The following is a 24,027-nucleotide window of genomic DNA, read 5'->3' as shown; positions in this document are numbered from 1 at the left end:
GTGGGCCATCCTGAGTTCCAACTGGGCTCTGAAATCTCTTAAGTCAGTTGTGGAGCTTGAACTCAGGGCCTGGGCACTGTCCCTGCTCAAGTCTAGCACTCTACTACTTTGAGCCACAGCACCACTTCCAGTTTTCTGGTGCCTGGCCTCCTGAAATTTTTGACAGAAGGTTATTGCTACAGCTAGGGTGGTTAAAATAAACTTCTGCAGCCCCAGCTCCACCTATGGGTGGATTCAGGACCAGGACCCAGCCAGATTGATTAGGAGTAGCCTGAAGTTGCCAGAATAGCTTTTCATTCTTTTCTTTCTTCCCTCCTGCTGTCCTTCCTTTCCTTCCTCCCTCCCTCCCTTCTTCCCCCTCGGTTCCCCCTCTCCTTTCCTTTCCTTTCCTTTCCTTTCCTTCCTTCCTTCCTTCCTTCCTTCCTTCCTTCCTTCCTTCCTTCCTTCCTTCCTTCCTTTCTTTCTTTCTTTCTTTCTTTCTTTCTTTCTTTCTTTCTTTCTTTCTTTCTTTCTTTCTTTTTTCTTTCTTTCTTTCTTGCCAGACCTGAGGCTTGTGAACTGAGGGCCTGGGCACTGTGCTTGAGTTTCTCAAGGGTAATGTTCTGCTATTTGAGCCATAACACCATTTCTGGCCTTCTCTGTGTATGTGATACTGGGTAGTTGAACCCAGGGCTTCATGTGCACTAGGTGTGTACTCTACCACCAGGCCACGCTCCTGGCCCATTTCTTATGATTTTTTGTATGCACTTGAACTCAGGTTCTCACATTCTTGCTTAGCTCTTGCATTCAAGGCTGGTACCACTTGAGCCACACATCCACTTCCAGCTTTTTTCTGGCTAAGAGTTTCACAATTTTGTCTGCTTGGGCTGGCTTTAAACTGGGATCCTCAGCTCTCAGTCTCCTGAGTAGCTAGGATTACGAGCATGAATCACTAGTGCCTGCCTAGCATTGTATTTGTAAACACAGAGAAGTGGAATGTAAAATAGAATTTTTCATAGCAATGTAACTTTCTAGGGGCCTTGGCCTATTACCAGACCTTCTCAGTCTTGAAGGCTCATAAATGTCCAAGAGGACATGCTAAAAGATAAAAAAAAAGTCCCATTCTCAGACTTCTCTCTGGTACCTCCTCCTCATGGTCACAGTGATGATTTTCTGATGGTTTTCTAGCTCTTCCCATTCCTCCTTTGAATATTTGCCCTAGAGTCTAATCAGAAGCAAGCAGAGAGAGCTTACCTCACAGACCCACTAGCTACACTTTCTGTTTTCACAGCCACACCACTAATTTTCTGTTTTCTTAAATAGCACATTTCACGTTTTAAAACTGTGCTGAGCTTGAGGTGTCTTGGGACTCCTAAAATTTTCCCTGCCTTCTTGTTTCCAAATAACCAGTCATAATTTATGTTATTTATAGAACTTGCTCTTCTAGCTCAAGTACAACATGTATGTGTCCTCTCACAAATTTCAGTAATAGGACTGGTATCTTGTTAACTCAGCAGGCAGTCAAGTTGCCACTCACTGAGTTCACATTGGATCTTGATTTCATTAGCACAGATTGACTTTGTAAAGGTCTTAGCCTGCCACATATGCTGCCTTTACATCTAAAAACATGGAGCTACTCTCTGGGTGAGCCTCCAGTGCTGTGGAAATGCCTTTCAATTTGGAAAATGAAACTGTAATCTCAAAAACAATTATCTCAAGTTAAAGCAAAAATAATTTATTAAGATCTAAGTGTAGTAGTCCCAGTCCTTTGAAAGGCTGAAGTAGGTCTGCTTGAGCCTAGGAACTCAAAACCAGCCTGGATAATTCAGCAAAACCACGTCTCGAGTGGGAAAAAAATCTATTGAGCATCCCAGCCCTGTGAACCAACTTAAGAATCGAATGCTTGAAAATTCCGTTTGTTCATTCCATCTGCTTCCTCTCATCCCCGCCTGTCACCCACCCAGACATTCATCTTAACTTATCGGTAGGAGTGGGAAATGGACTTTAATCCTGAATCTTCTCATTTTTTTCCATACCAAGAGAGTTTGCTAAAAAAAATTCAAGCTGGTAAGAGGCTAGGGAGGAATAAGTAGGGCCACACAGTAATTCTGTCTGAAACATCACAATTGATTGCTTGAGGAAAGAAGCAATTTGGGGGAGCAATGATAAAGAATAAGACTGAATAAGAATAAGACTAAATGGGCCAGGTAAGTTTTTTTGTTAAGACAGCCATTGTAACAGATACTTTAGACAGAGGACCAAGTCAAGACCTGGATCGAGTATAAACCTCATTGTTTCAACAGAACCCTATAGTGACATATTGGATATTGTATTTATTACATACTGACTTTATGAGCATAGTTCAGTGTGAATGCATGGGCTGCATAAATGTTGATGATAAGCCTGAAGATGTATTAATGAAGTATACTTAAGGGAAAGTTAAACTAATTTATTTTATATTAAATACATGAAATCACAGCCTCTGATTTATAATTCTGAGCTCTATTGAAGCGCTCATTGCATTTTAGAGCACTGCTTCTCTTGCACATTTTCTTAGCCAAAACTGTGTTTGAAAAGAACCATTCAATTTCTGCTTTTGACAAGGGAGGAGGACGCTGGTCTCTGTAGAGCAATGTCGTGTCGCATGCATACTGTGAGCCACAGGCTGCATGTTAAGTTTGGATTTTGAGTCATAGCATGAGTTCTCCACTCGTTCTGGTCCCCCACTGCCTCCAGGGAGGAGTTTCTGCGGAGCTACGATTTTTACCTTGTCCTCTGAATATATTTAGGGCCAAATCTTAAATTAGAAAGTTATTCCAAATTGTAAATGCCAATTTCGTATGACTTGCAAAATGTTTTTTTCTCTCCTCTAGACTGCATTGCCGTGTGTGGTACGTGTGTGTGTGTGTGTGTGTGTGTGTGTGTGTGTGTGTGTGTGTGTGTATCCTGGAGTTTGAACTCAGGATTTAGGTGCTGTCCCTGAGCCTTTTTTCTCATGGCTAGCATTCTACCACTTGGACCACAGCTCCAGTTCTGGTTTTTTTGATGATTAGCTGGGGATAGGAGTCTCATGTTTCTCTTCCCCCAGTTGGCTTCAAACTGCAATCCTTAGATCTCAACCTTTATAATTATAGGAGTGAGCCACCAACATCTAGCTTATCAGCTGATTGGGATAATGTAGGGTTTTCTGAGCATGGTAATCCACACCTGTAATCCCAGCACTCAAGAAGGTTGGACAGAATTATGAGTTTGAGCCTAGACTTGTCTACAAAGCAAGCTCCAGGCTAACCTGGGATACATAAAGAGATCCTATCTCTAAATAAATGAGTACATACAATTTTTAAAAATTAAAAGAACACATGTTTTGAGTTAGGTTTGGGTTCTATTATGTAATCTGCAATTTACTGGCTTGATGAACCTGAAGAAGTTATCTAATAGATTACTTGAAGTTTGATTGGAACTATCCATGTAAAGTTCTTAGTGGAGTTCTTGGCTAATAGTAAATGTTTAATAACTCTTGCCTGCCATCAATGAAAAATATCATTATCATTTATCAACACTGCCTTCCACATGGTGACAATCCCCACTGCCACTGCCGCCACCACCGCCACCATTGTCAGTATCTGTTCTCTTTCTACTCAGTTCCCTTTGCAGGTTCTCATCCTCCTCCAAACCTTAAATATTGAGGCTCCTAGGGATTAAATCCTAGGCCACCTGCACTTCTTCCACTATATATGTCCCTGATAGTTTCATGCACGCTGAGCTTCGTGTGTCAGCTCCAATCCTTGATAGAACCCAAGTATCCCTTCCAATTTGCATCTGTCCGCCAGACATCTCCCCTTGAGGTTCCCAGCCCCAAATGCTATGCACTTTCCTTTTCCTGCTCTTTGTTTTTCTTGTTGCATTTCCTAAGGAAAGTGTGACCATCTGCTGCGTTACCAAAGCTAGAAGACCACAGGTCATCCCCCTCTGTAGTCTTTGGCTGCCTTTCTCCAAGGGTCAAGTAATGAATGACGTCCACTTCACTTTCTAGAGTGTAAGTTCCATGTAGATTGCAACCGTGTTACTACAGTAATATCTGTGCTTTGAAAGAATAACAATTGAATGAATGAGTGAAAGATTGAATGGAACTCTTGAATATACTCACTGTCTTCCTTTCCCTTGCCTCTTCTGCAGTTCCAGCCACCCTCAGTTTTTCACATGACTATTAATTCATGATTTAGAAATCCCAGTTACACGGTTCCATTTTCTCATATGCACACTGCATGCAGGGACTATATGGAATGATGCATATATAAAGTCCAAGGATTATCGTCATGCATCTTCCTTACCTGGGTCACACTAATGACGGAATAGCTACCCTGCTTTGATACCTAGTGAACAACTGCTGTCTCAGACAGCAGTGACCTATGGTCACTCTAAGTTTAGTGTATGTCCTGCTCACATTTCTCACCTTTCCTGCTCATTGCTCTTCATGCATTAGTCTTATTAAACTCATTAAGGTTTCTGGAGTAGTCTTCCTTCCTCTTTGCCTGATGGACTCCTGCCATCCAGGTTTTAGGTTAGATGGTGCTCAACAGAGGAGAGGAGACTTCTCGTTTGCTACCTGGCATCAATGCCAGGCTCCTAGGGTATGTGTCTGTGGCGTCTTAGTCTTCCCATTCCAGGTCCTGCCTCATCGCTCTGATGATCTGTTAACTTGTGTGGACTCCCAGCTAGCCTTGAAGCTCTATCAGGTCAGTGACAAAATCAGCTCACTACACAACTGAGGGCTGGTGCCTAACTCGGAGTCCTGCTCATAAGTGATAGAAGATGTTGCTGAATGAAGTAAAGCATCCCATATAGGCAGAATAACCGAGTTATGCATGTGGAAAAATCTTATTCTACAAAAATGTTATAGGAACCTGTCTGACTTGTGCCTATCACACACAGTGCTTTTGTGTCCTGCTCATTGTGTTTGTAATAGGGAGGACATGGTTCTGTGTTTCCCTGATTAAAAGTTCATTCCAGGACAGGATTTGGAATTGGTACACACTCAGTTCAAGGAAGTCTTGTGGGTGAAGTGCTGCAAAACAAAGCAAAGCGCAGAGGTTCACTGGCCTTAGCAAGCATTGTACATCAACTAGGTAAGACATGGATTTTTAAAGTTAGTGACTTTGAAGTTAAATTAAATGTGCTTTCATTAAGAATGACATCGCCCCATTTGTAAGGAAATGGAAAGACTTAGAAAAAATCATATTAAGTGATGTAAGCCAGACACAAAGGAACATAGGCCAAAGAATCTCCCTCATTTGTCATAATCAGTAGAAACCTTGGGCTCTCCTAGCAGAGATTTACAATAGAACAAAATCTAGATACATAAGGCCATATAGTATGACACTAAATGTAAGGACCTCCAGGATATAGAAACAAAAAAAGTCATATAATGAGTGATTGTTGTCCTTAATGTACTATGTTATCTTTCATCTCTTTTGCTGTCCCTTGGTTATCTCATATTGTTACAATATTTCACCGTGTTATCTGATACATTTTATATATGCTTAGTTGGTTACTTGAAATTGGAAAGGGAAGGGGGGAAATCAAGATGAGCTGGGGAGGAGGGAAATGGAGATATGAGAAAGGGTATCAATGTTATCAAGTTATGCACCTTCTATCAAGTATCAAGTTATGCACCTTCTATCTGATGAATATAATGTAACCCTTCTATTAATTACAATAAAATATATGGGAAAATTGCCTTCATTATTATGACATTTCCAAATTCTACTCTCATAGTAACAATGAACAAGCATAAGACATTTTATACTTTCATTGTCATTATAAATTGGGGCTATTCATTTTGAACTGTCTCTTGATATACCAGAGACTCCTAATACTGTAGCATTTTTTTTCCCACATGTATTGGCTAGAAGTGAATTCTCTATCTATGAGGACAACAGATGTCATTTCATAGAATAAAGAGATTATTTGTTTTCTTGTTAATGGCCATTCTTACTGGGGTGAGGTGGAATCTCAATATAGTTTTGATTTGCCTGTCTTTTATGGCCAGAGATGATGAACATTTTTTCCACTTTTTTATTAAGTGTTTATTAATTGTACAAAGGTGTTTTGTTGTTAATGGTTCCAGACATAAATCTTCATTATTAAAAACTAGGCTATTATAGCCCCCAAACAATTTCCATTATCCTTGTAAAAGTACAATATGTGCCAAGAAAACAATATAACCTCCTATTACAAAAACAGTAAGTAAGGTGGGTATCTGTGCTGGTTTTTGTGGAATGACCACGAATGACTAAAGAAGTAGGCCAAGAACACTGGATGGGGCTTTGAAGTAAGAAAGACTTGGAAAGCCATTTGCCTGTGAACCCGGGCAAGGTCCAACTGAAAGTCCACAAACAGTTTTTTCCAAGACAAAATCAGAAAAACCTACTTAGTATCCACATGGAGCTCTTATGTTAAGCAAAAAAGAAATCTCTGCCTAGCCTTTGTTCAAATTAGGCCAGAAGAGGATGGGTGACTTTTATTGGCCTCCAAATCTAACCAAATCAAGAGCTCTACACAAGTATTTTAGAAGACTTTGATCTTGTAATCACTATGGTCACAGAAGTCAGCTTGCTTCTGGTTCTGTTTTCTGAGAAGCTAAGAGGACTTCGCGTGCTGGTTTCCTTCGCAGTCTCTTAGCATTTGTAACCGTCATAGGATGCAGAGGGCAAAAGCCAGAAAGACCTAGAAGCTTCTCCATAGGCTTAGCGAGGTGAGCCCCAATGCCCGATCCTGCCCAAGCTGAGGGCAACCAGCTTATCCCCCGTGGCTGAGGGGCAGCAGGTCATAGGAGCCCCAACTGCTCCACGAAACAGCTGTCCCAGGGACATTTGCTGAGCAGCCATGAGAGCCAGGCGGATGGTGAGGTGGCCCCCGCGGTATTTCTTGCAGAGAAGGGTGGTGAGGTGCACCATGGTGTGGCGGGGGGGGGGGGGGGGGGGGGGTCAGGGAGTGGGCAGTAGGCTAGCCCAACACCACTGCTCCCCAAGATCAGCTCCCCCACCTCTCTGGAGCCCGGGTTCCGGGAGATAATGAATTTCTTCATGTATCTATCAGCTATTTTTATTTCCTCTCCATAGAAGTCTCTTTTTAATTCTTTAGGCCACTTACTATTGTTTTTTTTTTTTTGGCCAGTCCCGGGGCTTGAACTCAGAGCCTGAGCAGTGTCCTTGGGCTTTCTCAAGGCTAGAGCTCTACCACTTGAGCCCCAGCACTATGTCTGGCTTTTTCTGTGTATGTGGAACCTAGGAATCGAACCCAGGGCTTCCTGCGTGCTAGGTGAGAGGTGAGTACTCTACCATTAGGCCACATTCCCGTTCCCAGACCACTTATTAATGGGATAAGATTTTCTTTGAGCATTTGGGGAGTGTTCAGTTTTTGAGTTCCAGGAATATTTTTGGTGAGGCCCTTGTCTGTTGTATGATCTCCTGATCTGTGGCCTTTCTATTTATTTTGCTAGCTATGTTCCTTGCCATGCAGCTTAATTCTTTGATTTGTTGTATTTCTGAATCCTTAGGAAATTTTGACCTGAACCAAGCATATCTCACATTCCTTCCTGTAATTTTTTTCAAAGTGTCTGCTCTGGCCTCAAGGTCTTTGATGCATTTGGAGTTGATTCAGGTGCAGAGTGATATATAAGGGTCTAGTTTCAGTTTTCTACACTTTGTGTAGCCAGTTCTGCCAGCACCATTTGTTGAGGAGGCTCTCTTTCTTCCATCTAATATGTGTATACTGGTACTGCGGCTTGTTTTATTTTGTTTCATTTTTCTGCTCATAGCTACCTCTTTGCTGCTTGAACCACATCTCTGATTCCAGGTTTTTTCTTGGAGATAAGAGACTCCTGAATTTTGTCTGCTCAGGTTGGCTTTGAACCTTGGTCCTCAGACCTCAGGCTTCTGAGAAGCTAGGATAATAGGTGGGAGCCACTGACACTTGGCAAATACGACTTTTTTTTTTTACCAGTCCTGGGCTTGAGCTCAGGGCCTGAGCACTGTCCTTGGACTTTCTCAAGGCTAGAGCTCTACCACTTGAACCTCAGCACCACTTCCTGCTTTTTTTTTTTTTTGCCAGGCCTGGGCTTGAGCTCAGGGCCTGAGCCCTGTCCTCAGACTTTTTCAAGGCTAGAACTCTACCACTTGAGCCTCAGCACCATTTCCAGCTTTTTGCTATGTATGTGGGATACCGAGGAATTGAACCCGGGTCTTCATGCATGCTAGTCAAGCACTCTAACACTAGGCCAAACTCCTGGCCCCGCAAATACGACTTTAAAAGGTGTTTTTCACTTGACAAGTTTGGAGAGACTTTTAGGGAGAAAATGGGTAAATTATATTTTAGGAAGTTTTGCTTTTCAGGGTTTTGAGTGACTTTCCATTTTCATTCATCATTCTTATTAGGACAACTTGTATAAAATCTACACCACTCTTTGAATCACTTTAGTCTTCATTTGTAGGAAACAAATACTATGCTATCTACTTTAAACAGAAAAAATATTTTTTTTTGCCAGTCTTGGGCTTAAGCTCAGGGCCTGAGCACTGTCCTTGGACTTTCTCAAGGCTAGAGCTCTACCACTTGAGCCTCAGCACCACTTGTGGCTTTTTCTAAGTATATAGTACCAAGGAATCGAACCCGGGTCTTTGTGCATGCTAGGAAAGCACTCTACCACTAGGCCAAACTCCCAGCCCCAGAAAAAAATATTTTTAAACACTTTTAAAAGAGGATTCAAAGGTAAGGAAGAATAGAGTCTTGGCTGGACCTCTAAGAATAAGCCTGAAAGGATACCCTGGCCTGTGGAGAGGCTGCAGGTCCCCATACCCAGTGAGAAGGGGGCATCAGAAGATAATTTCTCTTGCTGACCAGCAAGGGGAGGGTTTTCATACCACTTCCATGGCCCCTAGAGCCACAATGCTTTCTCACTTGACCCACACTTTCCAGAAGTGGATGATTGAATGCATCCTTGCCTCTTGATTCTCTGTCTTCACCCCTTGATGGCTTGTACACAGCAAGGAGGCAGACACGCAGTGACAACTCCCTATCTGTGCACTCATCAGAAATCAGATTTCTATTTGTTATAATTTTTCACCTTGTTATCTGATATATTGTATATGTGCTTAATTGGTTATTTGAAATTGGATAGGGAAGGGGGGAATCAAGATAAGTGGGGGGAGGGGGGAGGGAAATGGGGACCATGTCATGAGAAAGGTTATCAATGTTTGTGAAGTAATGCACCTTCTATCTAGTGAATATAATGTAACCCTTCTATTAATCACAATAAAAATTATTTATAAAAAAAAGAAATCAGATTTCTTCTGCCTCACTTCTGTCTTCAAAATCTTACACTTGGCGTTTAACTAGCAGCATTTAAATCTTACCGTCTGATGTTTTCACTGCCTCGTTTAATCCCTCTTATTATATAGGTCTCTTATTTGTTGTTGTTGTATCTCATTTTTGTGCTGGTACTGGTGCTTGAACTCAGGGCCAGAGGCCTCTTCTTGGCTTTTCCTATTCAAGGCTGGTGCTCTTCCACTTGGGCCACAACTCCACTTCTGGCTTTTTCTGTGTATATGATACCGAGGACTTGAACCCAAGGCTCTGTACATGCTAGGCAAGCACTCTACCCCTAGGCCACACTACTGGCCACTCTTTTACTTTCATGATAGCACTCGTCACTTTCTTATTTATGTCTTTATTTTTGTGCCTGGGTTTCTTTTATGAAGTGAAAGTTTCATGAGAATAGGAACTTTACTTATCTTTTTCAATACTATCTCCAGAAATTGTACAGTGGAAATGGAATTAAACTGGGCGCTACTAATTTTTCATTATTACAAAATTGCTAGATGAAAATGGATTTAACTGGTAATATTTTTCTGGATTGGTGAAGTTGAACATCTTTTCATGTATGAAAGTCCATGTATGTGTGTGTGTGTGCGTGAGTGTGTGTGTGTGTGTCTGTATGTGTGTGTCTGTGTCTGTGTGTGCTGGTGGTAGGGCTTGAACTCAGAGCCTGAGTCCTGTTCCTGAGCTTTTCTTTGTTCAAGGCTGGCATTTTACCACTTGGGTCGCAACTCTCCTTCTGGCTTTTTTGGTAGTTAATTGGAGATAAGAATCTCATGTACTTTCCAGCCTGGACTGGCTTTGAAGTGTGATCCTCAGATCTTAGCATCCTGAGTAGCTAGGATTAAAGGCATGAGCTACCACCACTTACCCTACCTCCTTTAAAAAAAAGTAGCAAGTGTCAAGAGGATCTAGAAGTTTAAAAATTTAATAAGCCTATTGTCTTGAGATAAGCTGTATGTGATTTCTTACATTGCTGATGAGCTATATAATTCTTACATTTCTGAAGCCTCCTTTCTCATTTATAGCAACATTAGTATCCAGAGGGTTTAATTCCTTTTTCAAAATTGGATTTATAACTGTGCCTTTTTTTTCTATCTCTACAGCTTTTGGAAAGAACCAACACTGGCTTTGAAGAATCTGATTCCAGTGCTACCAAGAGTCCACTCCATTTAGCTGTAAGTGAGATGCTGTAGACACCTGTAGCTGTTAGAAAAAGAATCTAAACAGTCCTAAACCTAAGTGGCTCTGAGACATAAGCCAAGTTATGTAGTGACAAGTGATACTGACATTGTACAAGTTAAATGCACAAGCTACATAGAGAGAGGTGGTCTTTCTCTCTCCAGCCCCAATTTCACCTGCTGTGAGCTTAGATACATGTACCTCCCCTGTCCTGAGCCTTCACTCACCTACAGAATGAAGACAAATGGAAAGGTATAATGAACATGAATTCTTTATCACAGCACACTTAGTAAATTATCATTACAAAACTTAGCCATCGTTAACATGTAAAGAAAACATTTCAATTTAAGAGACTGGATTCTAGCCCAATGTTGGTGGCTATGCCTGTAATTCCAAGCTATTCAGGAGGCTGAGAGCTGAGGATCACTGTTCAAAGCCAGCCTGGGCACAAAAGTCAGTGAGACTCTTATCTCCAATTAACTACCAGAAAACGAGATTGGATTCCAGACAACAATGCGGTGAAATTTAAACCTGTGGATAATCAAGTGCCATATTTTCAGATGTCACTGTAGACAGGTGGCTACATACTTTCTTCCTGGACTTGACATTAGGGTGTGCAAGGAGGTCAGGCCTCTCTACTTGGTGAGACCTGGAAGGGAGAGAAAGCATTATCATCCACACAGCTTTCTCTCCACATCCCAGGAAAGGAAGGGATTATCCCCTTCCCCCATGGAGGGCCAGGACAGGATTTCCTCACTCTCTATCCTAGGTTAAACCCTCTAACTGCTGGACACAGATCAGCAGCTGTTCTCAAGGCCCTTCCTACCTGGCAGCTTCCCTATCCATAGTCGACCCACCTGCCCCTGCTGCCACAGTGGTGGGTTTGGATACTTCTTTGCTTAGTAAAACCCAGGAAATAGGACTTGGGGGTTTGTGGGAAGGGTCTAGATCTTCGTATGAGAAGGGGTTGTGGTATTTTACTTATACATATAAAAACACTGCTGCAAGCAATTGTTTTGATGAAAAATTGAGGTTAAGATTTTATTTAGAAAATACTCCTTTTATAAAGAGTATTTTATTACTAGGCACGTATAGGCATTCAGGCAAGATCAGGACAGACAAGGCCACGGCAGAACGATTAGGAGTATCCAGGTGTGCTGTTGCAGCACAGAGCCCTCCCTCCACCGCCTGTCACAGCTGCTACACTGCACTCACACATCCTCCAACCAACATCCCCACTGCACACGCACGTGTATGTGTACACACATACATTTTGAGTGCAGTGAAAGCAGTCATTAATCTTTGTTGGATAGATGTTGGTGGAGTGGAGAAAGCAGGTAGTTAATGGATTATCTGTGTGTAAAAAAGCTTTCTAAAAATGGTTCTTTTTTTTCTTTTTTTCTTTTGATTGGTTGTAAAAAAAAAGCTTTCTAAAAATGGTTCTTTATTTTTTTCTCTTTACTTTTTTTTCCTCTTGGTTGGTTGTAGGGCTTGAACTCTGGGGCTGGGCTCTGTCCCTGAGCTCTTCAGCTCAAAGCTACTGCTCTACCCCTTGAGCCACAGTGCCACTTCTGCTTTTCTAGTGGTTAATTGGAGATAAGAGTTTCATGGTCTTTAGTGCTCAGACTGGCTTTAAGCCTTGATCCTCAGATCTCAGCCTACTGAGTAGCTAGTAGGATTACAGTCATGAGCCACCATGCCCAACTTAAAGATGGTTCTTTAGAATACTTGCTCAGCCTTCTGCTGTGATTTGAGAAGTTCCCCAAGGCTGAGCACTTCTAAACACGGCCCTGGCTATTCATTCAGAGACCTGTGTAGGGAGTGAGCTCAAACTCTTTGAAAATAGAGTTGATTATACAGCTATTGATCTAAGAAGAGTGTTTCTGCCATCTCTTATTCTGTGTGTGTGTGTGTGTGTGTGTGTGTGTGTGTGTGTGTGCACGCGCGCACTGTACATGGCTCCTCATGTTCCAATTGGGAAAACTCTTTTTACTCAGAAGAGCAGGAAGCCACATGGACAGATTTGAGGAGACACATGACCTGGAAGGACTTCTGTTTTCATGGGATCACTTCAATACTGTACTGAATCACCACAGCACCAGAGCCAAAGCAAAGGCATCCAGGCAGGAGATGGTGATGGTAGCTTTGTTCAGGGGAACCGCAATGGAGTTGTTCTAAAGTTATTTTATTCTTTCCCTCTAGGCACTAACACTTAAAAAAAAAGCCTGCATATTTTAAGATCACTACAAGTATGCCTATCTCCCTCTCCAGAGGTAACAATTAAGTTGATAAAACTCATGATCTCTTAGGTGGAAGCAAGAGAACAGAACCAGATGTCCCTAAGCCTTGACTGCTTCCACTTGATCTGCCTTGTCACTGTTTACCGGCTGAATGACTCAAGTCTCCGTAGTTATCACAGCCCACTGAATTCCATGAACATTGCATCCACTTGAAAAAATTAAATGATGAAACAGGATTATGTAAATGAAAAGTTCCAGCTGTTGAGATTTGTAGATGACCATGATTTCCATGACTTCTGTTGAGGTTCCTGTTTTTCTCTCTCATTGACCTTAGTTCCTATCTTAAAAGGTTCAGTCACCTAGTGAGATTTTTTTTCATATATTTTTTATTGCAATTAATAGAAGGGTCACATTATATTCACCAGATAGAAGGTGCATTACTTCTCAAATATTGATACCCTTTCTCATGTTTTTAAGAGGTATTCCTTAAAATGATTTACAAGTTTGAAGCCTTTATTCAGAGTGAAATTCAACAGTCACAAACTAGACTAAAGAAGGAAGTTACAGGAGCTGGGAGTTTGGCTTAGTAGTAGAGTGCTTGCCTAGCATGCTCGAAGACGCAGGTTTGATTCCTTGGTATCACATACGTAAAAAAAGGCTAGAAGTGGTGCTGAGACTCAAGTGGTAGAGTTCTAACTTTGAGAAACTCCAAGGACAGTGCTGAGGCCTGAGCTCAAGCCCAAGACTGGCCCCCCCAAAAAAAAGAAAAGAAAAAGAAGTTACAGGTAAATCTGACCTGTGTGTGTGTGTGTGTGTGTGTGTGTGTGTGTGTGTGTGTGTGTGTGTGTGTGTGTTGGTTAATCAAAAATAAGAGTTGTACAGATGTTCCTTCCCAGACTGGCTTCCAACAGTGATCCTCAGATCTCAGCCTCCTGAGTAGCTAGATTTGTAGGCATGAATCACTGGTGCCTGGCTTCAACCAGGCTATCTTTAATAGTATTTGGAGGTGCTTTTTCTAGAGAAAGTAGAGGCTAAAATTTTAAAGCTATCCTAAGTAGTAAAGCTTACTCCATTTTATTTTAATTAAGCCTCTTTATTTATTAAGCCTCTTTAACCTGGGGGATTGGATTTTAGTTTTGTTCTAAGGATTAAGGGAAACATGAAGGGGTCTATGCATGGGGTAAATTCTCAAGTCTGTGCTCTCAGGCAGCTTTGTGAGGAGGGTCAGGACAATGCTGCCTTATCCTGTTGCTGTCCTTCCTGCTTATTCCTCCTTTTCCCCTGTGGGTCTTCTCTTAATTAAATCTAAATGTGGTAGCTTTGTATATATGTATGCATTATAAGCTGCCAAGTCCATTTTTCAAGATTAAGTCAAATGAGCAAAAACTCAAATGCTTATTTCCTTGTCATTCTAGCATTTGCAAATAGAGCCTGCTATCTATCTATATGGGCCCATTAAACCTTTGGTGTGAAGATAAGAATCTTTTATTCTTTCCCTCCCTGTCTCCTTCTCTCCTTTCCTTTCTTCCTTATCTCCTTCCTTCCTTCCTTCCTTCCTTCCTTCCTTCCTTCCTTCCTTCCTTCCTTCCTTCCTTCCTTCCTTCCTTCCTTCCTTTTCTCTTTTCCCTTCCTTCATTCCTTCCAATTCCTTTTCCTCCCTCCCATCCTCCCTCCCTCCCTCCCTCCTTCCCTCTCTCTCTCTCCTTTCCTTCCCCTCCCCCATTTCTTCCTCTTTTCTTTGTGTACCAGTACTGGGCCTTGAACTGAGGACCTGGAGCTTTCACTTGATTTTTGGTCTCCAGGCTGGTGCTCTACCATTTGAGCCACACCTCTACTGAGTCTATATTAGTTGAAACAGTAAAGTAAAAAGTATTATGCAATGCCAGTTGTCAAAATAAGCATATTTCAGCTGATGGTCAAGTACAATGGAGTTACTTACAACCTGACATGGATGCTTTCATTTCTACGGCCTTTTACATAAGATCTGGTGATTCTCAGTTAGCTTAAAATCACCTATGGCCAGAGTTGATAATGGCTAAAACTGGGTGAAGGATGAAGGGGAATTTATTATGTTATCTCCTCTCAGTGTGTCTCCATCTCTCTTTTCCCTCCCACCCTGTCTGTCTCTGTCTCTGTCTGTCTCTGTCTGTCTCTGTCTCTTTCTCTCTCTCTGTCTCTTTCTCTCTCTCTCTGTCTCTTTCTGGAGAGTAAATGTATCTCATTACTTGTTTAGATGTTTATGCTCTTACACTAAGTTTTTACAAGCTGGGGAAGAGAGACAAATAATTCCTCCTACAGTACTTTAACCACACATCCCCAGAAAGTATAAAAACATAGTTCAATTAACATTAATAAACATCATTACACACTAGTACACATCATAATAAAATTGAGGGCAAGTACCAAATACTAAATTATATAGATTAAAAGGCATACAAAATATTAAATGTCTGCACTTTTTTTTCAAGAGACACTGGGAAGAGAGGGAAAAATCATAATTCAAACAAAAAACTTAGTAAACATCATATACAATGTATAGAAAACTATTGTAATTTCAGAAATTTTATAGAAATTGTTTTAGCTGCAATAACAAAGCATCTCTAGCTTTAAAAAATATTGAGGGGGCCAGGAGTTTGGCCTAGTGGTAGAGTATTTGCCTAGCATGCACCAAGGCCCGGATTCGATTCCTGGGTACCACATACGTAGAAAAAAGCTAGAAGTGGTGCTGAGGCTCATATGGTAGATCTCTAGCCTCGAGAAAGCCCAAGGACAATGCTCAGGCCCTGAGTTCCAGACCCAGGACTGGCAATAAATAAATAAATAAATAAAAAGATTGAGTAAAATAAAGGGCATTCCCTACATTTTCTGTACAAGGCAAAGGTAATGTCTTCCTAGAAGTATTTAGTAACACTCCTTCCATTTCATTCTGAGGCCCTCCCTATTGAAAGGCACCTTGGTGGGCAAATAGAAATTAACTGTAAGTTTCTCTTGTCCAAAAACATTATTTTTCCCCCTTTGGTTATTTTTATTGTAATTAATAGAAGGATTACAGTTATATTCAGCAGATAGAAAGTACATTACTTCACATACATTGATACCCCTTCTCATGTTTTTGTCCTTATTTCCCTCCCACCACCCCCTCTCCTCATCTTGTTTTCCCCTTCCCTATCCGATTTCAAATAAACAAATAAACATATACACAATATATCAGATAACAAGGTAAGATACTATAACAATATGAGAATAAACAAGGGACAACAAAAGAGATGAGAAATGACATAGTACTTTAAGAACAACAATTACACATTATATGACTCTTGTTTCCATATCCTGGAGATCCTTTCAGTTAGCCTCATCCTATATGGCCTTATATATCTAGGTTTTGCTCTATTGTAAACCTCTGCTAGGAGAGTCCAAGGTTTATACTAATTATAACAAATGAGGGAAACCATTGAGCCTATATTCCTTTGGGTCTGGCTTACTTCACTTAATATGATTTTTTCCAAGTCTTTCCATTTCTTTACAAATGGGGCGATGTCATTCTTTCTGATGGCAGCATAGAATTCCATTGTGTATAAATTCCACATCTTGTTGATCCACTCATCAACTGAGGGACATCTGGGTTGGTTCCATATCTTTGCCATGGTAAATAGTGCCACAATGAACATCGTTGTGCTAGTAGCTTTAGTATGTCCTTGTTTCTGGACATTTGGGTAAATGCCAAGTAGTGGAATTGCTGGGTCATAGGGGAGCTCTATGTTTAGTCTTTTGAGGAACTGCCATACTGCTTTCCATAGTGGTTAAATGAGTTTGTACTCCTACCAACAGTGTAGTAGTGATCCCTCCTGGCCACATCCCCTCCAGCATCTGTTGCTATTAGATTTTTTGACCATGGCTATTCTAACTGGAGTGAGATGGAATCTTAGAGTTGTTTTGATTTGCATTTCTTTTATGGCCAGAGCTGTCAGGTCTTTCTTCATGCGTCTATATGCCATTCTTATTTTTTCTTCAGAGATGTCTCTCTTTAAGTCTTTGGCCCATCTTTTAATGGGATGGTTGTTTCTTTGAAGATTAGATTTGGAGTGATTTAATTTTTTGGGCTGCTGGTATAGTTTAGGTATGAGGCCTTTGTCTGGTATATGGTTAGTGAAGATCGTCTCCCACTCTGTGGGTTTTCTATTTAACTTGCTAGCTGTGTCCTTTGCCATACAGAAGCTCTGCAGTTTAATGCAGACCGATTTGTCCAAACTTTCTTTGTTGTTTTTCTGGGTCTTTATTATGGAAGTGCTACTGAGGCTCAAGTGGTAGAGCCTTGAGAAAGTCCAAGTTGCTCAGGCCCTGAGTTTAAGGCCCAGGACTGGCAAAAAAAAAAAAAAAAAGCCTGTGCCTGGCAAGTTCAATTCTTCATCTCTACATTTTCATTGTTTTTTTTTCCTTTTCTTTATTGTGATTAATGGATGGGTTACATTATATTCACCAGATAGAAGGTGCATATAACTTCACAAACCTTGATACCCTTTCTCATGACATGGTCCCCATTTCCCTCCCTCTCTCCCCCGCACATCTTGATTTCCTTCCTTCCCTATCCAATTTCAAGTAACCAATTAAGCACATATAAAATATATCAGATAACAAGGTGAAATATTATAACAATATGAGATAACCAAGGGACAACAAAAGAGATAAGAGATAGCATAGTACATTAAGGACAACATTCACTCATTATTTGGCTTTTGTTTCCTTATCCTGGAGGTCCTTACATTTAGTGTCGTACTATTTGGCCTTATGTATCTAGATTTCGTTTTATTGTAAATCTCTGCTAGGAGAGCCCAAGGTTTCTACTGATTATGACAAATGAGGGAGAGTTTTTGGCCTATGTTCCTTTGTGTCTGGCTTACATCACTTAATATGATTTTTTCTAAGTCTTTCCATTTCCTTACAAATGGGGCGATGTCATACTTTCTGACAGCAGCATAGAATTCCATTGTGTACAAATACCACATCTTGTTGATCCACTCATCAACTGAGGGACATCTGGGTTGGTTCCATATCTTTGCTATGGTAAATAGTGCTGCAGTGAACATCATTGTGCTAGTGGATTTAGTATGCCCTTGTTTCTGGATGATTGGGTAAATGCCCAAGTAGTGGAATTGCTGGGTCATAGGGGAGCTTTATGTTTAGTCTTTTGAGGAACTGCCATATTGCTTTCCATAGTGGTTGAATGAGTTTGCACTCCCACCAACAGTATCTCTACCTTTTTTTAAAGGAGTTGGGGAAAATGAAGCTGACTTCAAAGTTTGGGGTCTGAGCAACTAGAATAAAGTGGGTTTTTTTAACTGAGATGCAGGGAATAGTTAGAGAAAGTTAAAGGAAGGACAGTTTCCCATGCTATCAGAATCCAAATGGAATTACTAAGAGAAGGTGGATAAAGTAAAAAGAGAAGATGTGACTGGAATAGAAATCTGAGATTTACTACCATATGTTATGATATTATTGCTATTAAATAATATTTCATTATTCAATTTTCCTTTATATTATATCTGTTTAACATGTAAAATAACTATGATAATAACACTAGGGCTTTAAAAAAATATGAGCATTCATAATTCTACCATAATATCTTAAAATCTAGCTTTTGTTATTTTTTTATAACAAAAATCATTAAAACCAATTTTAATGATGAAGTGAAATAAATCCATTTGCTCATTCTCCTACCTCCCAGTTCTAAATTTGTCACTGCTAGTAGTTTCTTTTATATCCTTCTAAAATCTGTCTGTGGATATAGAACCATATGTGACTATAGATGTGCATGCATTCTCTTTTTATATAAATGAGGTCATGGTAAATATAGCTTGAGACTGCATTTCTTTTTTAAAAAGAAATTTTATAGATTCTGTCAGATCAACCTCCACAAAATTCACACCAATCTATATTCCCACCAACAGAGTAAAAAAGGCTTCATTCACAGTCTTAACTAATGCAACACATGACCAAACTCGTCAATTATTGCCAAGGCAGTTGAACAAATAGCACTCTTAAATTTTACATAGACCTTTTTCAGGTCCATTAGCCTTTTACATTTCTTTTTCTGTGAGCTGCCTTTTCATGCTTTTTGTCCATTTTCCAGTTTTTAAAATGGTTTCTAAGATTGCTCTATTATATTAAGAAAATTAATCCTTTGGGCTAAGCCCTTTTTTTTTCTCCAAATAAATTGTGTTAAGTGATGGCTGCAATTTTTTTTAAAGTGCAGGTGACAAAGAGTGGTATTTAACTGCTGGGGACACTAGGAACAGATTTTACTTCTTTCTTTCCTTCTTCCCCAAGCCATTCCCCCCCCCACCTCTATCCCCCGCATGATTTTACCTTTCTATTTTCAGTGTTCTTTGTCTGAGAATGTGTATTTTTTTAATCTTATAATAGTTGGAATAAAAATTATCTTTCATGCCGGGTGCAGTGGCTCAATGCCTATAATCCTAGCTTCTCAGGAGGCTGAGATTTGAAACTCAAGGTTCAAAGCCAGCCCAGGCACCAAAGGACCCGAGACTCTTATCTCCAATTAACTTTTAGAAAACGGGAAGTGAGGCTTGGTTCAAGGGTAGGGTGGTAGTCTTGAGTTGAAGAGCTCAGGGACAGTGCCTAGGCTGTGTTCAAGCTCCATGACCCACAAAAAAATTATCTTTCATGCTATTTATCTTGCTTTCTAATGGTAGTAAGCCTATAATCTTGACAGAAGCTAAGCCCTCATAGATTTGAACTTGATACTCATACATTATATAAATGTGTGTGAAAAATTTATTTCTGTGTTCTCACTATCATCTGTTGGGAAAAGTAAGGAAGAAAAATCACCTACTATATATAAGATACTATGAAAGCCATTATCTCTTTATGGTTACAGTAACCTCAGGAGATAGCTTTTCTTGTTGCCACTTTAGGGGTGGGGAAACAAACACATAGCACAATTAAGATACTAGGTTGAAAATGAACTGTATGACTTACAGATGGGGAGGGAAGGGAAAACCAGAAGAGCATGAGGGAAGAAATGGCATTTTCCAAAGAGAAATAAATGTACTTATTACCTGACTTATGCAACTGTAACCCCTCTGCACATCACCTTTATAATACCAGTTTCAAAGCATAAAAGAAAATAGGCTGTCCTAAGAGCCAGAGGAAGGAAGGAAGGAAGAAAGGAAGGAAGGAAGGAAGGATGGATGGATGGAAGGAAGGAAGGAAAGGATGGAAGGAAGGAAGGATGGAAGGAAGGAAGGAAGGAAGGAAGGAAGGAAGGAAGGAAGGAAGGAAGGAAGGGAAACAAGCAAATTCTAAGATGAAGCAGTTGAAGGAGTGGAACACTGGAAGATGGACTTGCCTTGCTGCATCCCAAAGATCATGTTGTTCCGGTCATTTTCTTCTTCATCCTTACTAATAGAAAAGACTGGACAAGAAATTCTCATTTTATCCATTGTTAGGTGTAGGATTGAAGTAACAGATATAAGAATTCATTAATATACACAGCAGTTTTCCTATATTAGTTTGGTAAATGTATGTGTAATGATACATCAGTGCTCTCTTTCTCATGTACTATGTGGCGTGGTCTCTGCCCATGGTTCTCACTGGACGGTTTGGGGTCGAGGTGAGCATTCCAGCCATTGCTTTCTTCTTCACAGGCCTACAATGGGCACCATCAGGCCTTGGAGGTCCTCCTGCAGTCATTGGTGGACCTGGACATCAGGGATGAGAAGGGCCGCACGGCTCTGGACCTGGCTGCCTTCCAGGGACACTCGGAGTGTGTAGAAGCCCTGATAAACCAGGGGGCATCCATCTTTGTGAAAGACAACGTCACCAAAAGAACTCCACTTCACGCCTCAGGTAGGTCTGGCCTGACTCTCATCACTCACATTCTGGAGTTCACGACTGAGTACAAATAGAAGAAGAATAATGGCCTCTTCTTTCATTCCAGCTTTCTTTCCCCACCAGACATAGTTGCCCATTTCCTACATGTTTTGACATGGCAGGTGATCTCTGGCCAGGCAGCTTCTGCCCTTTTTCCTAACTTCTAAGAGATATTGGGAGCTTTGGCCAAAAGTTCCCTACTACAAGCTTTCTGAACAAAAGCCAAAGTGTAATGTCCAGAATATGTCACCTAGCACTAATCACATCAAAAGCACCCAGCATTTTCTCTGTTAGTATTTTCATCATCACCCTCCATTTCCATCATTACCCCCAGACCAACATTCCTCTTACTGTAGGCTCCCCTCCCATTTGTTTTCCCCTTCCCCCTCAAAAAAACCCAGAGACCCTGCAGTTACACAAAGACTTCTTCAAAGAAAGTTATTTCCTTTGTTTCCAGCAATTTAAGACAAGACTCAAAAAAACAAAACAAAACAAAAAAACACCTGAAGAAAGTCACTGCCCATGAAAATTCAGATGACAAGAGCCAGAGCAAGAGCCAGAGTCAGAGTCACAAAGAGATATCATAGCATTTCGAGCTTGACATTACTGTATCTTAGGGTCATTTCACATACAAAAGCCCATCAGTACACAATTCCAGCAGCCTGTTTGGCTCTTGGCTTTTGGTTTGGTTCTTGATGCCTCCGATGTATAACTAGAGACCCTCAAGAGTACATGGATAGCCAGTGGCTCGGGCTAGTCAGGAGGCTGAGATCTGCTCAAAGCCAGACTGGGAAGAAAAATGTTTGAGACTTTTATCGCCAATTAACTACCAGAAAACCAGAAGTGGAGCTTATGGCTCAAAGTAGTAGAGTGCTAGCCTTGAGCCAAAGAGTTCAGGGATACTGCCTAAGCCCTGAATTCAAACTCCTTGATGGACAAAAGGGGGAAAAAAAGAGTACATGTATAAACCAAGAAGTAAGTAATGTACCTTTTCAGGAATTTAGATTTCTAATATACATAACTTGTAATCAACAAAACTCTTCTAGGCATATATACAGAAATAAAGAGTAAAAAGAGTTTTTGGCTTGGTTAAGCCATAAATAAATACCTTTGAGCTCAGGAAATCCAGTAATATCTGCCTTCAGTGAGGGTAATAGACCCTTAGAAGGAGAAATAACTGTGAAATATGATGGAACTGAGGAAATATAGGAGCGAAGATGTTTTCCAAAAGACCTTGTGACTCATTATTTGGGAAAAATTTTCTAGGAGAAATAAACTTGCCACTGATTTCCCTTGATGTTCAAGCCAATTATAGCAACTGAAAAATGCCTGGCTATTGCATAATTACCTGAAATAATAGTACCTGGGGTGAGGGAGCTTTAGAAGCGATAGTTCACATGGTCAAATTATAAATTCGTATTTTCCATTGCAGTCTTTTTTTTTTTTTCTCCCTTGGCTAGTGGTGTTATCCAGTCTAAATTTTGTTTTCCCTTTGTCAACATTAGTTGCCAATTATTAAGGCAAGCACCCTTCTACCCTTCCTGACAAAGACTGTTTTGGTTGAAGAAGCCATCCTTGCAAACAGTAAGCAGTGACCAGCCGTCACGCATTTGCCACCGTGATGTAGGTGTGGTCCGAGGGCACCCCCTAGTGGTCAAGCGGATTCACTCTGTTGGGTTTCCCTCACGGTGTTCATTAAGGGCATTCCTTTGACTCTTACAAAATGCAGATGTTACAAAATGATGCAGAGGTGATTCAGGCTCTGTAAACCCAGCATCTTTTTGCAGTTCCCTTGAAAGGCAGGTCTTTATTTCAGTCCCTTGGAATATTGTGGAAAAGCACCAGCCAGGATGGATATTGGAGATTTGGCACAGATAAATGTAGTGACAGTTTTGATGGTTTTTGAGCAACATGAAAAACAATAGCTGTCGCTCATAGCCAGGAAGATGCTGAGGTAGAGGAAGAAAGCTGGGCTGGCAGAATGCAGCTAAGGATGTTGAAATCTTTCTGCTAGAAGGCATAGAAGGGAAAATGTAGTATGTGAGAAGGTAAGGAAAATTCTGGTTCCACTTTTATTCTGAAGGGGATTTAAATTTTCCTCAGAGCTTTGGGCTGAGTTCAGTAAGCTTACATGCAAAACATGGGTACAAAAGCACAGCATTGCTTTTTCTGTCTAACACATTGAGTGATAATAGAAATTAGATGCTGTTTTCTATGCTCTATTAAAATGCAGTGCCCTTGGAATTGTTAAATATGAGCATTTAAAGAGTATCACATTACTACAGAAAGAAGAGCTAGTAAAAACAAAAACAAAAACCCCTGCAGTTCCCTTCCCGCCATGCATCCATCCATGGCTGTGATATTTAGTTGTCAGTCCTCCCTGGTCATTTCTTTTTAGGCATCATAGATATATAGTAAACTCCTTGCGTATTGCAATGATGGTAACAGATTTTTGCATAATTTTAAAAAGATAATGGAAACAACAGCAACCATAACATATTACCTATAACTCCAATCTGCCAGATTTCTTTCCAAGATTAAGTAAATGGATGGTGCTGAGATGAGGTGAATGGAATAATCTATGTAGTGTTAGCATTATTCCTGTCATTCATTGGGTGATATCGATGAATGAGAGCTAATTCTGATAGGTATTGTCCCTGAAAACTGTCAATGTTAAATTAGCATTCTCTCACCACTGGCAAGCTATAAAAAGGACTGTAAAACACAGCCCTGAAGAGAGCCTTTGTCAGCCTAACATAGCTACATAATTTCCCTTTTCTCTCCACATTTATCACCAGGGAAATTCAATGTATTTTATTGTGTTCTTATTGTTCAGACGGGAGAGTAGGTCATGTTCAGAATTTTAAACATATTTAGGCTCTCTGAAAGCCACGTTTAGGCAGCTTTTTCTTCCTTCTATCCTCCAACTCCTCCTCCTCCTCCTTCCTTTTTTCTTCTGCTCAGAAACCTGGAGGAATGAGCCTCATATTTGGTTTCTGCTTCTCCCAGGATGTAAAGCCAACCTGACATTGAGATTGCACTGCATTTCCTGCCCACTATTGGGTTGGTGGGGGCAGGGTGGATGAGAACCAGCAGCCCTAGAAGGGGCTTTAGAAGGCATTTGGTCAGAGGAGGGGATGGTGAAAAGAGGAGATAGTGAGGCAAGGAGGAAACCAGGAGGATCCCCCGATGCCTGAGTGTGCTTGTGACAATGTGGGTTGTGGTTTGGGGAATGCCAGGACCCCACAGGAACACACTTCTGAGTAACCTGAGAGTCTCAACCAATCATCCCTGAGCAATGAGCACAGCACACCTTTACAGCTTAGTTGCTTCAAGCCACCACTGATGAGTGAGAATTGCTGCT

General features: G+C 40.8%; 1 protein-coding gene and 1 pseudogene across 4 annotated transcripts in view; one reads left to right on the top strand and one right to left on the bottom strand.

The window, feature by feature from the left end:
* Nucleotides 1-24,027, top strand: part of Ankrd44 (ankyrin repeat domain 44) — a 278,250-nt gene that overhangs the window by 230,596 nt on the left and 23,627 nt on the right. For all 4 annotated transcript variants that reach the window (XM_090354537.1, XM_090354536.1, XM_090354535.1 and 1 more), the window contains exons 17-18: nucleotides 10,458-10,529; nucleotides 20,438-20,639. In XM_090354537.1, the coding sequence (XP_090210663.1) occupies nucleotides 10,458-10,529; nucleotides 20,438-20,639 (274 nt within the window). The remainder of the gene's footprint in view (nucleotides 1-10,457; nucleotides 10,530-20,437; nucleotides 20,640-24,027) is intronic.
* LOC150048583 (small ribosomal subunit protein bS16m pseudogene) lies at nucleotides 6,587-6,935 on the bottom strand (annotated as a pseudogene).

The sequence above is a fragment of the Megascapheus bottae genome, chromosome 21, assembly GCF_031878675.1.
Source record: "Megascapheus bottae isolate mThoBot1 chromosome 21, mThoBot2.hap1, whole genome shotgun sequence".
Classification (NCBI taxonomy): Eukaryota; Metazoa; Chordata; class Mammalia; order Rodentia; family Geomyidae; genus Megascapheus; species Megascapheus bottae.
The sequence above is the reverse complement of the archived record's forward strand: the minus strand, read 5'-3'. Positions and strand labels throughout refer to the sequence as shown.